This window comes from Chiloscyllium punctatum, chromosome 2 (genome assembly GCF_047496795.1).
Source record: "Chiloscyllium punctatum isolate Juve2018m chromosome 2, sChiPun1.3, whole genome shotgun sequence".
NCBI classification, from domain to species: Eukaryota; Metazoa; Chordata; class Chondrichthyes; order Orectolobiformes; family Hemiscylliidae; genus Chiloscyllium; species Chiloscyllium punctatum.
Window position 1 is genome coordinate 99,271,134 of NC_092740.1, and position 16,565 is coordinate 99,287,698.

The 16,565-nt window shown below is 40.3% G+C and overlaps 1 protein-coding gene across 5 annotated transcripts in view; it reads right to left on the bottom strand.

Moving 5' to 3' along the window:
* Positions 1-16,565, bottom strand: part of LOC140487047 (semaphorin-4D-like) — a 251,700-nt gene that overhangs the window by 69,209 nt on the left and 165,926 nt on the right. For all 5 annotated transcript variants that reach the window (XM_072586500.1, XM_072586508.1, XM_072586473.1 and 2 more), the window contains exons 9-11: positions 13,478-13,653; positions 12,728-12,884; positions 11,578-11,800 (exon numbers count right to left, since the gene is read on the bottom strand). In XM_072586500.1, coding sequence (XP_072442601.1) covers positions 11,578-11,800; positions 12,728-12,884; positions 13,478-13,653 — 556 coding nt within the window. The remainder of the gene's footprint in view (positions 1-11,577; positions 11,801-12,727; positions 12,885-13,477; positions 13,654-16,565) is intronic.

Genomic DNA, 16,565 nt, shown 5'->3' on the forward strand with positions numbered 1-16,565 from the left:
CCCTGGATTCTAAGCGATCTAACCTTCCAGAGCAGCCGACTACGCAGAACCTTAGCAGAGGGCTCACTAAGACTACATCTATTGCCCTGCCCTATCCACCTTCCTGGTCACTTCAAAGAATGCTAACAAATTTGTGAAGCATGATCTTCCTGATGAAGGGCTTTTGCCCGAAACGTCGATTTCGAAGCTAATTGGATGCTGCCTGAACTGCTGTGCTCTTCCAGCACCACTAATCCAGATACTGCTAATCAAAGCCTGTCTTTCGAAATGCATGTATATCTTATCCCTCAGAATCTTCCCAAATAGCATCCACACTGCACATACTATTTTATGTCTAACATACCTACCCTACAGTTTTGGATGTGGAACAGCTAGTCAAGAGGAAGGAGGAAGCTTACTTAAGGTTGAGGAGGCAAGGATCAGATAGGGCTTTAAAGGTTTACAAGGTAGCAAGGAAGGAACTGAAGAATGGACTTTGGAGAGCTAGAAGAGGGCATGAAAAAGCTTTACCATGTAGGATTAAGGAAAATCTTAAGGCATTCTGCACTTATGTCAGGAACAAGAGGATGGCCAGAGTACGGGTGGGGCCAATCAGGGATAGCAGAGGGAACATGTGCCTGGAGTAGGAGGTGGTAGGGGAGGTCCTTAATGAATACTTTGCTTCAGTTTTCATAACTGAGAGAATTTCCCATTTGTGAGGTCAGCATGAAACAGGCTGATATGCTCAAAAGGTTGATGTTAAGAAGGAGATGTGCTGAAAATTTTGAGTAACAAAGACAGATAAGTCCCCGGGCCAGATGGGATTTACCCAAGGTTACTATAGGAAGCAAGGAAAGAGATTACTGCGCCTTTGACAATTATCTTTGCTTCCTCTCTGTCCACTGGGGCAGCAGCAGGGTGGCACATGTTATTCCCTTGTTCAAGAAAGGGAATAGGGATAATCCTGGGAACTACAGACCAGCCAGTCTTACATTGGTGGTGGGCAAATTATTGGAGAGGATTTTGAGAGACAGGATTTATGATTATTTGGAAAACCACACAGTTTGATTAGAGCTAGTCAGCACGGCTTTGTGAAGGGCAGGTCATGCCTCACAAACCTTATTAAATTCTTTGAGGATGTGACAAAACACGTTGATGAAGGTAGAGCAGCGGATATGGTGTACATGGATTTTAGCACAATGTTTGTTAAGGTTCCCCACGGTAGGCTGATTCAGAAGGTAAGGAGGCATGGGATACAGAGAAATCTAGTTGTCTGGAAATAGAATTGGCTGGTCCATTGAAGATAGAGGATGGCAATAGAAGCAAAGTATTCAGTCTGGAGCTTGGTGACCAGTGGTGTTCTGCAGGGATTTGTGATTTTTATAAATGACTTGGATGAGGAAGTGGAAGGGTGGGTTAGTAAGTTTGCTGTTGACACAAAGTTGGTGGAGTGGTGGATAGTGTGGAGGGCTGTTGTAAGTTGCAATGAGACATTGACAGGATGCAGAGCTGGGCTGATAAGTGGCAGATGGAGTTCAACCCAGAAAAGTGTGAAATGATTCATTTTGGAAGGTTGAATTTGAATGCAGAACACAAGGTTAAAGGCAGGATTCTTGGCAGTGTGGAGAAACAGAAGGATCTTGAGGTCCATGTCCATTAGAACCCTCAAGGTTGCCACCCAGGTTGACAGGGTTGTTAAGAAGTGTATGGTGTTTTGGCTTTGAGTTTAAGAGCTGTGAGGTTATGCTGATGCTCTATAGAATCTGGTTTAGATTACACTTGGAATATTGCGCTTAGTTTGGTCACCTCATTATAGGAAGGATGTGGAAGCTTTAGAGAGGGTGGAGAGGAGATTTACTAGGACGCTGTCTGGACTGGAGGGCAAGTCTTCTGAAGGTTGAGGGAGCTAGGGCTTTTCTCATTGGAGCGAAAAAGGATGAGAGGTGACTTGATGGAGATGTACAAATTGGTGAGAGGCATAGATAGAATGGATAGCCAGATTTGGAGATGCCGGTGTTGGACTGGGGTGTACAAAGTTAAAAATCAAAACACCAGGTTATAGTCCAACAGGTTTAATTGGAAGCACACTAGCTTTCGGAGCGTCACTCCTTCATCAGATGGTAGTGGAGGGCTCAATCCTAAGTGTGTGTGTGTGTTAGGATTGAGCCCTCCACTACCCCTGATGAAGGAGCGACGCTCCAAAAGCTAGCGTGCTTCCAATTAAACCTGTTCGACTATAACCTGGTGTTGTGTGATTTTTAACTTTGGATAGCCAGAGATGTTTTCCCCCCAGAGTGGAAATGGCTATCACGAGGGGACATAACTTTAAGGTGATTGGGGGTAGGTTTGGGGGAGATGTCAGAAATAAGTTCTTTACAGAGAGTGGTGGGTGTGTGGAATGCATTGCCAGTGGTGGTAGTAGAGTCAGATACACTAGGGACATTTACACGACTCTTGGATAGGCACGTAGAAGATAGTAGAATAAAAAGGTATGTAGTTAGGTTGATCTTTGAGTAGGATAAAAGGTTGGCACAACATCAAGGGCCAAAAGGTCCTGTGCTACGCTGTACTGTTCAATGTTCTATGATCTATAGTTCCAAGATTTTTCTTTACAGCCCTTCTTGAACACGGGCATAACATTGGCTACCTTCCAGTTTTCCAGGATCTCACCTGTGGCTCATGATGCTGCAAATGTATCAGCCCAGAGCCCCCCACAATTCCTTCTCTAGCTGCTTGCAGTGTTCTTGGATATATCTGGTCAGGACCAAGAGATTTACCCACCTTCATACATTCTAATACATCTAACACCTCCTCCACCATGATGTGGACTGTCCCCAAGATATCACCACTAACCTCCCCAAGTTCCCAAGCCTTCATGCCTTTCTTTACAGTAAACACAAAACAGAAATATTCATTAAGAACCTTGCCCATCTCCTATGGTTCCACATATAAATGTCTACTTTGATCCTTGAGGAGTCCTATTCTCTCTCTAGTTATTCTTTTTTCTTTAATATACTTAAACAACCTCTTTGGATTCACCCTATTCTTCTCTGTGGAGACTATTTTGTGGCCCCTTTTTGTCCTCCTGATTTCCTTCTTCAATAAACGCCTGTATCCCCTATATACCTCCAGGGATTCCTGTACTGAGCAATAGCTCCTTTTTTCTGGTCAAAGCCTCAATAATCCAGGGGTTCCCTATTCCTGCCATTGTGCCCATCACCCTCACAGGAACATATAGACATTGAACTTCAGCTATCTCACTTTTAACAGCCTCCCACTTGCTGGGGGTCCCTTTGTCTGCAAACAAACTACTCCAATCAACTCCTCCAAGCTCTTGTCTAATTCCATCAAAATTCGCCTTGCCCCAGTTTAGAGCTTGAACCTGTGGACCAGTTTTGTCTCTCCCCATAACTATTTTAAAATTATTAGAATTACAGTCACTGGTCTAAAAGTGCTCCCCCACTGTCTCAAGTCAAATGTCCTGTCCTATTTCCCAAGAGTAGGTCAAGTTTTGCCTCTTCCCAAGTAGGACCATCCATATCCTGCTTATTCTAATTCTTTAGCTTTGTAAAAAGATGAGCAAGGACAAATGACGGTCCATTACATATGGAAACAGGAGGATTTGTAAAAACAGTGAAAGCAGAAAAACATTTGGTACCTGCATTATTGAAAATACAGGAAATCTTCCAGAAATACGAGCAAATATGGCAATGAAAGAAATTAATATTAATAGAGCAGTACTCCAAATGTTAATTGGATTAAAAGTTGTTAAATCCCTTGGTTCAGAGTGTTGATAGAATCATAAAATCCCTACAATGCAGAGCGAAGCCATTTGGCCCATCGAGTTCGCACTGATAATCCGAACAGCATCCCATTCAGGCCCGCTTTTCATCTTATTCTGGTAACCCCACATTAAACGTAGCGTCAGAGACCCGGGTTCAATTCCCGTCTCAGGCGACTGACTGTGTGGAGTTTGCACATTCTCCCTGTGTCTGCGTGGGTTTCCTCCGGGTGCTCCGGTTTCCTCCCACAGTCCAAAGATGTGCAGGTCAGGTGAAATGGCCATGCTAAATTATCCGTAGTGTTAGGTAAGGGGTAAATGTAGGGTTATGGGTGGGTTATGCTTCGGCAGGTCGGTGTGGACTTGTTGGGCCAAAGGGCCTGTTTCCACACTGTAAAGTAATCTAATCTAATCTAAAACTATGGTGGAATTTAGCATTGCCAATTCACCAAACCTGCACATCTTTGGGCTATGGGAAGAAACCAGGACACCTGGCAGAAACCTAGGCAGACATGGCGAGAACGTGCAAACTCCACAGACAGTTGCTCAAGGCTGGAATTAAGCCTGGTTCCTGGTACTGTGAGGCAATAGTGCTACCATGTCACCCATGACTAAGGTGTTCATTGCAATATGAATTCAGTGGTGGTTACCTTTCAAAATCCCAAAGATTCTGTAAAAGATCCTAATGACTGCAAAGTAAAAATGTAACCCTACTATTCAAGAACTAAAGATCTGTTTATTCAATGTCAATACTAGGGAAAATATTAGAATGTATTATAAAGGACATGATACGGTGACATTTATTAAAATATGATTATGAGGAATGCACATAGATTAAGGAGGGAATTTTTGGCCTCCTTATCTAAGCTTGATATATTTGCCATAGAGGGGATGTAATGGAGGTTCACAGAATAATCTCTGGGGTGGCTAGTTTTTCTTACAAGCAGAGATTGAGGCAACCAGGACTGCATTTCCAGTAGTTTAAAAAAAATGGTGGCTGCAGCTAGGATGCTTCCCCTGGCTGGTGAACATATATCCATAGGACAGAGAGAAAAAGGGGTAGAATATTCAAGATGGAGATAGAAGGAATTTCTTTATTCAGAGGGCATTGACTCTGCCTGAGGGCTGTGGAAGCTCAATTATTGAGCATGATAAAGACAGAAGTCAATAGGTTTCTTGAAACTAATTACATCAAACAGTTAAGCAGATAGCATGAGTAAAGTGATGTTGAGGTAGACAACCCGCTATGGTCTAAGTGACTGACAGAAGGTTCAATGGGCTGAAAGGCTTTCTCCTGGTCCCATGTTCCAAAACACAGAATTTCTTGACAAGATTTAATATTAACATTTGATCTTCCTGATTCTGTCTTCCATTTTTATTATTTCAGTAATAACTTGATATTGCTTTAAGTAACAGCCTAAATTTTAAATTGACCTTTCAGATTTCTATTTTGTTAAAATTTGAACATTTATTTGTGTCTCAAATATTGCTTGTTTGAACAATTAGGTACCTCAGAATTATAGGCAGGATCATCCTCCTGTGTATTTTATATATAGTTAAACATAAAAGAATACTTAACTTTTTTTTCTGGGAGTTATGTCACTAGAGCCATCACGCTAATACTAGCTCAAGCTGAAACTGGGCTTTTTGCTTGCTTCTCTCTCAATGTTGGAAGAACAGAAGAACTGATCATTGACTTCAGGAAGAAAGGACAATGACATGCCCCTATCTACATCAACAGAGCTGAGGTGGAGAGATTCGAGAGTGTCAGGTTCCTGGGAGTGATGATAACTGACGAGCTGTCCTGGACTTGCCATGTAGATGTGACGGTAAAGAAGGCACAACGACGTCACTTTTTCTTTAGGCCACTTAGGAAATTTGGCATGTCCAGAAGGACCCTCACTCACTTTTACAGATGAGCCATAGAAAGCATACTAGCCTGGTACTGCAACTGCTCTACCCAGGGGCCTAGGATCGTGAGAAATTACAGACTGTTGTGTGCACGGCACAAGCCACCATGGATGCCAACCACCATTTATATTTCTCTTTGCCACAGCAAGGCTGCAGACATCAAAAATCCCTCACACCCCGATAATGCTCTCTTCCAAACTCTTCCGTCAGGCAGAAAATACAGAAGTGGTTATTAAATTGCTGAATGGATCTCTCTAATTTCAAATCTAATGTTGATCTTGCTTTGTTTAACTCCTGTGCAGCTGTAAACTTGTATGCCTCAAGCACCCAAACCCTTTTACTGTATTTAGGTACATGTGACTACAATATATGAAAAAACCAAAATCACTTTGGAGCTCACATGAGAACTGGTCTTAAACAGTGTAAATAGATAACAGTGAGATCTATTTCTTTATCAGCCAGGAACGCCAATAATGTCAGTGATTACAGAGAAATTGGTTTCTATTTATTCAGGTTTTAGGCTTCAAGTAGCACATTGAATTCTATTGTAACCTATTCTATGGTTAACATGGCTGAATGCTCAAGTGTTTCTTTAATGCACAGTAATAGATCAAACTTTTTATTGGAGAGAAAGATAAATTATATTCTGCAGTATTTTTGTACTAATTAAGGTAACGTTTTCATAGTTTGGGCAGAATCAACAAAATTAAAATACAAAAAGTACAGTAGAAATTCCAGCATATCCAGGAGGACGGGCAAAGGCAAAGACATAAATTTGAAATTGAATTAACTGTTTCTTGAATAGCTTAATGAGTAAATATGATCATTATTCAATCCCAAATGATTTGAGAGATGTGATAAGGCACTATAGTTTTCTAATCTTTAGAAAAATAATTTTTCTCTGCAGCATCCCATGCCTTGTTTTGCCACTGCCCACAATGTTCTGTAGTTTTGTTTGTCCATAGTTCACTGTGGCGCCCTGTACTTAGCCCCCTAGTGTACTCCCATAACTATGTAGCCAAATTCCTTACAAACGCCATCTACAAGTTTGCTGGTGACACCACCGCCAGATATCAAACAATGATGAGGTAGAATACAGTATTATGAGGTTGTAGGTATATTGTATCTGTAAGAGAGTTGAAAGGCTGGCAATGACTTAGCAAGCATACAGAGTACTGGAAAATTTTAAATGTAACATCTGGTTGAACAACCAGCAGTAGCTGGGTTACTATGAGACAAAATAAATTCAAATTCGGCCAATCAGCTTAATTATGCCCCAAGATACCACATTCCAATCAAGTTTGAATTTAGTATGTTGACAATATTAAAACCTATGAAGTTTCGGGGTATAAATATCAGACATTTTGAACAGTTAGTCAGAGCGGCAAAGAGCAGCAAGCCACCAAGTACAGACTGCCAGCAGAACTGCTCTCTGAAAGGTACCTTTATCTATCAAAGACCTGTGAAGGAGAATACTATGAAGTGGAGAAGACAGAAAAATCTACAGAGGAAACGCGACAAAGCTGACTGGCTTTGAAACGTGATTATAATATTTTGTCAATCATAAACGGGATTTTTGTTTAAATGGGACTAGTATTGTAGAGGGGGAGGTAAAAGATGGGTTTAAGAGAAAGGAGTTGTAAATAGTTGTTAGTTAATATATTCTTTTAAGTCTAACAGAGAAAAGTTGTTAAATTTTTACTTTAAATAGTGACTTTTGCCTATTGAATTTTAACAGAATCTTACCTGTGTTGCTGAGTTAAATTAGCAGAGGGGTTTACCCAGTGTCATAACAGGAAGGAAAGTGTGTGCTCGGTGTCATGATGCAACGATAACACACACTCTCTCAATGTCATCAAAACAAAAGAACTGATATGGACTTCAAGAAGGAGGCGGACACGCCCCTGTCTACATCAATGCCACTGAGGTGGAGAGGGTAGGGAGCGTCAAGTTCCTGGGAGTAATGATAACTGACAATCTGCTCTGCTCCTCCATGTAGATGTGATGGTCAAGGCACAACGCCCTTCTTCCTCAGGCAGCTGAGGAAATTAGGCATGTCTATAATGACCCTGACCAACTTTTACAGTTGCATCACAGAAAACATTCTATCCAAGTACATTTTGTCTTGGCATGGCAACTGTACTGCCCAGGATGGCAAGAAACTACAGCAAGTTGTGTGCACAGCCTAGACCATCGCAGAAGCCAGCCTCCCATTTATGTTAGCCATTTGCACTTCTCATTGCCATGGAAAGTCTGTGAACATTAAAAATTCTTTCCACCTGGTAATGCGCTCTTCCAACTTCTTCCATCAGGCAGAAGACACAGAAGCTTTAACACATGCACTAATAGTTCAAGAACAGTTTCGTCCCTGCTGTAATTAAACTCCTGAATGGACTCTCTAACTTCAAATCATACTGATCTTACTTTGCACACTTCCTGTGCAATTGTAATTTTGTATGCCTCGATCTGTCTAAGCACCATATGATTTGTGTACTTCCTTGTTTGCTGTGATCTGCCTGTACTGCTCACAAAACAAAGCTTTTCACTGTACTTGGGTACATGTGACTACCACAAGTCAAATGAAGATTTGCAAATTTATGAGCTTAACAGTCACAAAATAAACACTTAAAAAAAAACCTCTAGCATATTAAGTTGGTAACGGTCACATGACAGAATGACAATAGTGGAGCGAAGCAAATTTGATACCAAGTCATGTAAGAACAGGAAGAAATCAGGTTTCAACTTTTTTTTTAAATTGGAGAATTAGAGATTTAGGAAAGGAATTCCAGAGCTTTGAAGGCTAGAGGAGTGGGCAAGCGGAGAACGCGGCTTGAGTGGTTTCAGCTTTGATTTTAAAAGCTGGAAGTAGAGATACTGGAACACATCAGGGAGAGGAAAAGTTACCTGGACAATTTATCCCAAATAGGGATCTCTCAGGATAGAGTTTGCTCAGGTGTCAGGGAAAGGAGGATGTGACTTTGTGTAAGCAGGAATGGTGAGCCAGACGCAAAGGTGTACGAGCTTCTGCCTTTCCAACTAGCCAACAGCATTTTGTTCAGTTTAATGGATTGAGGTTGAGGCCTAGAAGATGGATGAGATAACCGGGTATGGTACTATGGTACAGAAAGCAATCAAGTCAGGGAAACAAAAGGGGATGCAACAATAGTAAAGCGAGAGATTTTAATACTGTTTACTGCAGCAAACAGCAAGAGACCAATAACCTGTAGTATCTGCCCAGTGCCAGGGCTTGGGACATTTGCTCAGGGCTCAAGGGGTATTTACAGTGGGATGGGGAGGATGCAGTACCTTGTGGTTCATGTGCACCAACAGCATAGGCAGGACCAGGAGAAAGGCTCTGCGTAGTCAGTACGAGAAACTGGACACTAAATTAAGAACCAGAACCTCAAAAGGTAATAATCAGTGAAGTACTGCCCGTCATCTGCAAAGTGACATAGGACAAATTAAAATAAAGAAATTCAAGTGTAGTTTAAAGACTGGTGGAACAGAGAAGGGTTCCCATTCGTGGGGCATTGGCAAAAGGAGAACTTTTGAGACATCACCATCTGAACTGTGTGGAGGCTGGGTTTCTGAACCACATATCTAGGGAAGTAAGTAGCCAGGAATCAAATTGGAGAGGTTATAGGAAATCAAAAGAGTAAAATAAAGGCCAGAGAGAAAGCCACTATTACGGAAATGATAATAAGACCATGACAGAAAGGGATAAGCACAGATCAAACAGTAAATCAGCAGTTGAGGCTAGAGGTCAAAAAGAATATATAGGACAATACTAAAGGCTGCTTAGCTGAATGCACGTAGCATGCAAAACAAAAGGAAATTAATTGATAGTGCAAATAAAAATGCACGAGTATGCAGATGGAGTTTAATTTAGATAAATGCAAGATGCCGCATTTTGGGAAAGCAAATCTTAACAGGACATATACACTTAATGGTAAGGTCCTAAGGAGTCTTGCTGAACAAAGAGACCTTGGAGTGCATGTTCATAGCACCTTGAAAGTGGAGTCGTAGGTAGATAGGATAGTCAAGAAGGCATTTCGTATGCTTTCCTTTATTGGTCAGAGAATTGAGTACAGGAGTTGGGAGGTCATGTTACAGCTTTATAGGACACTGGTTAGGCCACTGTTGGAATATTGCGTTCAATTCTGGTCTCCTTCTTATCGGAAAGATGTTGTGAAACTTGAAAGGGTTCAGAAAAGATTTACAAGGATGTTGCCAGGGTTGGAGGATTTGAGCTATAGGGAGAGGCTGAACAGGCTGGGGCTATTTTCCCTGGAGCCTTGGAGGCTGAGAGATGACCTTATAGAGGTTTACAAAATTATGAGGGACATGGATAGGATAAATAGACAAAGTCTTTTCCCTGGGATCGGGGAGTCCAGAAGTCGAGGGCATAGGTTTAGGGTGAGAAGGGAAAGATATAAAAGAGACCCAAGGGGCAACTTTTTCATGCAGAGGGTGATACGTGTATGGAATGAACTGCCAGAGGATGTGGTGGAGGCTGGTACAATTGCAACATTTAAGAGGCATTTGGATAGGTATATGAATAAGAAGGGTTTGGAGGGATATGGGCCGAGTGCTGGCAGGTGGGACTAGATTGGGTTAGGATATCTGGTCAGCGTGGACAGGTTGGACCGAAGGGTCTGTTTCCATGCTGTATATTTCTATGACTCTATGACCTAATAGCCATTACTGAGACAGGTTTGCAGGTTGACATAGATTAGGATCTGACTTTTAAAGAGTACGTAATAGTCAGGAAGACGGGAAGCTAGGAAAAGGTGAAGGGATGGGTTTGCTCAATAACAATAGCATTAGCACAAGAGAGAGATGGATGACGTCAGTTCAAGAAATCAGATCATGACAACACATTAAACTACATATAGACTAAAATTCAGATGGTTGAAAATAGTTTAGGATTCATTAATTATTTCAAACAGCAAACATAAACTTGAATGTAAAATTCACATTAAGTGAGAGAAGAGTGGGTCCATGAAAACAAAGGTAGCTAAAAAGTGAACTAGCAACTTAGACTAACAAATAGGTTAATAAAGATGCAATAGCAATCACTTTTAACATTTTGGAATAAAAAGAGGAGGACCCACCTCTCATGATTAACTAAAAAAAAGTAAAAGCTAGGGATCAAACTTGAAAATTACAAATAGGGAAAATAGGTACTGAAAAAACTGTTGGATCTATGAGACGACAAGCCCTTGAGTTCTGGAGTTTATCCGAGGGCCTTAAAAGAAGTGGTAAGTGAAATAGTTGATGCATTGGTTTTAATTTTCGAAAATTCCACATATTTGGTTAAGGCATCAATAAATTGGATAACAGCAAATATAACTCCTTTATTCAAAATGGAGGCAACACATTAAGCTAATTTCTATCAGTCAAAGGCAAGATGTTAGAAATAATTATTAAAGACGTCATTGTAAAAGACTTAAAAAACAAGGTGGAGTCAACATGGCTTTGATGAAGGGGAGTGACGTTTAAACAATTGATTGAAGTTCTCTGAGGAAGTAAAGTGCTATAGATAAAGGATATACTGTACTAGGATCTCCAGAAGGTACTTGATAAGGTAGCACATGAACGGTAATTATGGAAAAAAAAAAGTTCATGGAGCAGTGGGTAACATGAGCATGGATAGAAGATTGGGTGAATTCAGGAAACAAAGTTGGCATAAATGGGTCAATTCCTTGTTGGCAAGATGCTACAGGTAATATGCCAGAGGGATCAGAGCTGGGTCCTCAACATTTTACATGATGGAACCAAAGGTATGGTTGCTAAAATGCCTGGTAACCAATTTATGCCAGATCTATTTCCTGTCCTTAACATAGCATGTAATTGATTCCCTGTACTAAACAGTCATTAATGTCCATAATACTACAAAAACTTACCTGTACCCACAAACATGACATCATAGAGGTCGTTATCAAGTGCCCTAACTCTGTCCACTACAATCTGCATATAGTTTACATTCTTCTTCACCAATTTTGGTCTATTTCCAATAGGGTTCACTGGGTCTGCCATCAGAGGGTGATCCTTCACAAACTGAAGAGTTTTGTCAGGCAACATCAGTGAGCTGTTGATATTCAAAGCTCTCGCTTCATTGTTTATACACTAGAAAGGGATAAAGAATTTGAATAATGAAAACTACACTCAACAACCATTATTACACACATCAAATGAGTGCAAGTCACTTTTCAATTCAATGAAGAGTCAGCACAGTTGGAGCAGCCTGGTACCTTCTGGGTTCCCAGCCAATAAAATGGTTGAAAAAAAAAAGTTTTAAAATTAGAATATTTTTTATTTCTAGACATTCTCATAATTTTTACTAAAGCACACACTTTAGAGACAGTTATGTTAGCAACCAAACAGTATCAAAGTATCCAAAGCCTGCACATAACTATGAATTAGTTATACTATTGATCCCCTCAGAACAGGATTAATGAAGTTTCACCAGCAAATAAAGCTTTTTATAGGCTGCAGAATCACAAGCTAAGAACTTTTTACATACTATGTTAAGGACACTGTGTGCTCCCCAGTGGCTCAGTGGTTAGCACTGCTGCCTCACAGCACCAGGGACCCTGGTCCGATTCCAGCCATGGGTGACTGTCTCTGTGGAGTTTGCACATTCTCCCAGTGTCTGCGTGAGTTTCCTCCAGGCTCTCCAGTTTGCTCCCACAGTCCAAAGATGTGCGGTTCAGATGAACTGGCCACGCTAAATTGCCCATCGTGTTAGGTGCATTAGTCAGAGGGAAATGGGTCTGGGTAGGTTACTCTTCAGAGGGTCGGTGTGGACTTGTTGGGCCAAAGGGCCTGTTTCCACACTGTAGGAAATCTAATCTAAGTTCTACATCTACATAAACCAAGCCACACAAATCACTGTTAAAATGCAGTTAGAAAGGCTTAAACCAGCAAGTAGTAAATTTATAGTCATTATTGAAGTAGAACAGGTGATTTTAAAATGGCCAAATCAAACAAGCAGATATTGAATTTCATTTAAAATAATCAAAAGATGAAAACAGAATGATTATAAATACTCACTGAGCCAGGGCGAGGTTTTGGAACTTGTCCATTGTATCTGACCCATTTTACATGAGATTGTTCAAATGTAGCACTTTGCATATATTTCCCTTTAGAGAAAACATCTTCTACATTGGACATGTTAAAGGCACAGACTGCTGATACTTCCAAATTACTCCTGACAAGGTCATAAAGACACATTTTATTACAAGATTATAGAGATAGTCTGCATTTAACATTGCCTCATTTAATGTTAATTCTTTCAGATATTGTTTTATTTTTAAGATCTGCTCCTTAAAGTTATTCTCCTTTTATGTATTATTACTATGCTGGAGTGCATTAGCACTTCTGATTTTACATCATGTGTTCTATGTCACTTCATCCACATTTTTGGGCATCAGCACACAATTGGCGCCAGGAGAACTTGGCCTTCTTCTGTGTTCCCACTTCCTATGTGGCATTTTCAAACTCAAGTTTTAAAACTCCAGTTCTGTTTACACCAGCAACAGCCACTCCAAAGAATGCATAATTTACTCATCTATGTACATTTCTGCTCAGCAGCTCTGAAGTGCACACACAGCCTTTGTTTCAGCTCTATCGAAAGAGTGACTGTTGAGAACAAACTAGTTTGTTACCTAATACATCGTGAACTATGCACAGGGAAGAAAGGAATACATAACACTAAAGATAATGGTTTTCTGAATGAAGCTACTTGAAAATGTATATTACTTAGAATATTGAAAACCACGGCAAAGATGTCAAATTACTTACCACTGGGATGTAAAAACACCATAAAACACTGTTTCTTTCCAATTTGGTGTTTTCAAAATAAAAACATCCTGAATGACATTGAAGACAAAATTAGACTCAGGTAGATTGCAAATCAGCTTAGCTTTGAGAAATGATGTCCATCGCTTCTGCAGAATTCGTGATCCTCCATTATCACCCTAAATATAAATAGAATGACAATTACTTTAAAGGTTAATGCACATTTGCACCAGTTTTGTAATACATGCAGTTAAACAAACCTTGGCAAAGGCCTTGATTAATGGAGAACAATTTAGCTACATGAATTAATTTATTCTCAGTGGCTAATAAAATTTTCTAAGATCTACCAGTCTTCATTGTCAAACACCAAACTTCAGGCTTTTTGTTCTTAGCCAACTTTATTTTTTACCCTAAGCTGACTAATTGTTAGGTAGTTTAATGTGACCCACTCATTCTGACATAGCTGGTGGCTTTTGTGGCACAGTGTTAGTGTCCCTACCTCTGAATCAAGAGGCCCAGGTTCAAGACCCCCAGTGTGTGGAATGGCATCTCTCAATAGGTCAACATTAAAAAAAAACAGCTCACTCCATTACTTGCATGGGAGTCTTTACACAAAGAGGCAAGAATTTATTTCACTATATTAAGCATTACAGCTTTCAACAAGACTCATTGAAGTGATCAGGAAATAGATTACTACTCCTTGGTCTGGGACCCAAGGCCATGTGGTTACTTTAGTGGAGATAAAAAGAATAAACGCAATCTATTCTATACAGCTTCACCACTCATTGATAAGCTGCAAGATGTTTGAAGAATTGTGCTTATATTTATAATGCAATCTCAAAACAGCAAATAATTGTAGCAGATAATGTCAGCCCTCAACGCTGTTAATTTCTCTGGCAAGTTTTATTTTTGAATGGTCTCGAGATGGATTTTGAAAATTAACATCTTGCTTTTCAATTCCTTCAAGCAGCACAGTGGTTAGCACTGCTGCCTCACAGCGCCAGAGACCTGGGTTCAATTCCTGCCTCAGGCGACTGGCTGTGTGGAATTTGCACGTTCTCCCAGTGTTCGCGTGGGTTTCCTCCGGGTGCTCTGGTTTCCTCCCACGGTCCAAAAATGTGCAGGTTAGGTGAATTGCCCATGCTAAATTGCCCGTAGTGTCAGGTGAAGGGGTAAATGTAGGGGAATGGGTCTGGGTGGGTTGCTCTTCAGAGGGTTGGTGCAGACCTGTTGGCCCGAAGGGCCTGTTTCCACTGTAAGTAATCTAATCTAAAACAATCAAATATTCAACTCTAAACTCTAAGCAAACCGTTAATGTAGGCTAGTATTTGTTCCATAGCTAGACATGTCCTAATTGCCTGAATTAAGGTTATGAAAGTTATTGGGTTGAGATGGAAAGAAGTCACGAGCAGGAATGATCTACAGTCCCCTGAACAGTAACCACAATGTGGGACAAAGCATTCATAAAAAGGATTGCAATAATCATGGGTGACTTTAATCTACATTTAAACCAGAGAGGAAAAAGAATCAGATTGGCAATAATTGACTGCATGAGGAGTTCAAAGAAACTATCCCAAAAATGTTCTTAGAGCAGGGTGTTCTGGAACGAACTAGAGAGTAGGTTGCGTTAGACTTGGCATTGTGCAATGTGAAAAGCGTAAATAATGACCTCTGAGGAAAGACCCATCTAGGTAACAGTAACCTCAACATTGTTTAATTTTACATCCAGCTTGAAAGGATAACATTAGGTTTAACACTAGAAATTTTAAACTTAAATATGGCCACATTTGTCAAATACAGGTAGTTCTCATAATCACCATAGTCACATTCCTAAAAAACCTCACTTAACAGAAATAACGGGGCCTATGGAAAAAGGGAGGTTAGGGCAGACCAGCAAAACATATCATTCATGATTGCTAAAACGAAAATCACACAAAAGTCTAACGTGAAGTATAGCATAGCCTGAACGATCATTGAAATCATATTTATTAACAAAACAAAAGTAAAAGTAAATTTAACACAATAAGTTTATGTATTCATCCAAATAGCTTTGAAACATTGTAACCTGCATCCACCACCTCCTCTGGCATTCATTCTACACACTAACCACTTTTGGATGTAAAACTAATTGCCCGTCATGGCCTTTTTAACTATTTCTCCTCCTACCTTAAAAATATGCTCCTAGCTTTGAACTCGCCCACCTTAGGGAAAAGACTTTTGCTATTCAGCTTATGTTGTAATTGTACCCGACTCCACTGGCAGCTCATTGCATGCACACATCACCTTCTGTGCGAAAAAGCTGCCCCTTTTAAATCTTTCCTCTCTCACCTTAAACTTACACACTCTAATTTTGGACTCCCCCACACAGAGAAAAAGACCTCGGCTATTCACCCAATCCATGCCCCTCATGATTTTATAAGCCTCAAACTCTTGTGCTCAAGTGAAAAAAAAGTGCTAGCTTATCCATCCTACTTTTATACCTCAAACCCTCCATTCCCAGCAACATCCTAGTAAATCTTTTCTGAACGCTCTCCAGTTTAATACTATCTTTTCTATAACAGGGTGACCAGAACTGCACACAGTACTCCAAAAAAGACCTCACAACCTTAACGTAACATCCCAATTCTTATATTCAAAGGCCTGAGCAATGAAGGAAAATGTGCTCAGCACTTTCTTAACCACCCTACCTGTGATGCAAATTTCAAAAAGAATTATGTACCTGAACCCCTAGGTCTCCCTGTTCTATAAAATTACCCAGGGATCTACCATTATTGTACAAGTCCTACCATTGATTATTTCACCAAAATGCAGTATTTCATATTTATCTAAGTTAAATGCAATCTTCCACTTTTCAGCTCATTGACCCAAATGATCAAGATCTCTTTGTAATCTTAGATAACTTTCTTCACTGTCATCTGCAAACTTACTAACCAAGCCAAATCATTCTCATCCAAATCATTAATATAAATGACAAGCAACAGTGGATCCAGTTCCAATCCCTGTGGAACACCATTGGTCAGAGGCTTCCAGTCTGAAAAATAACATTCCAACATCATTCTCTATCTCCTGCCATTATGTCAATTTTGTATCC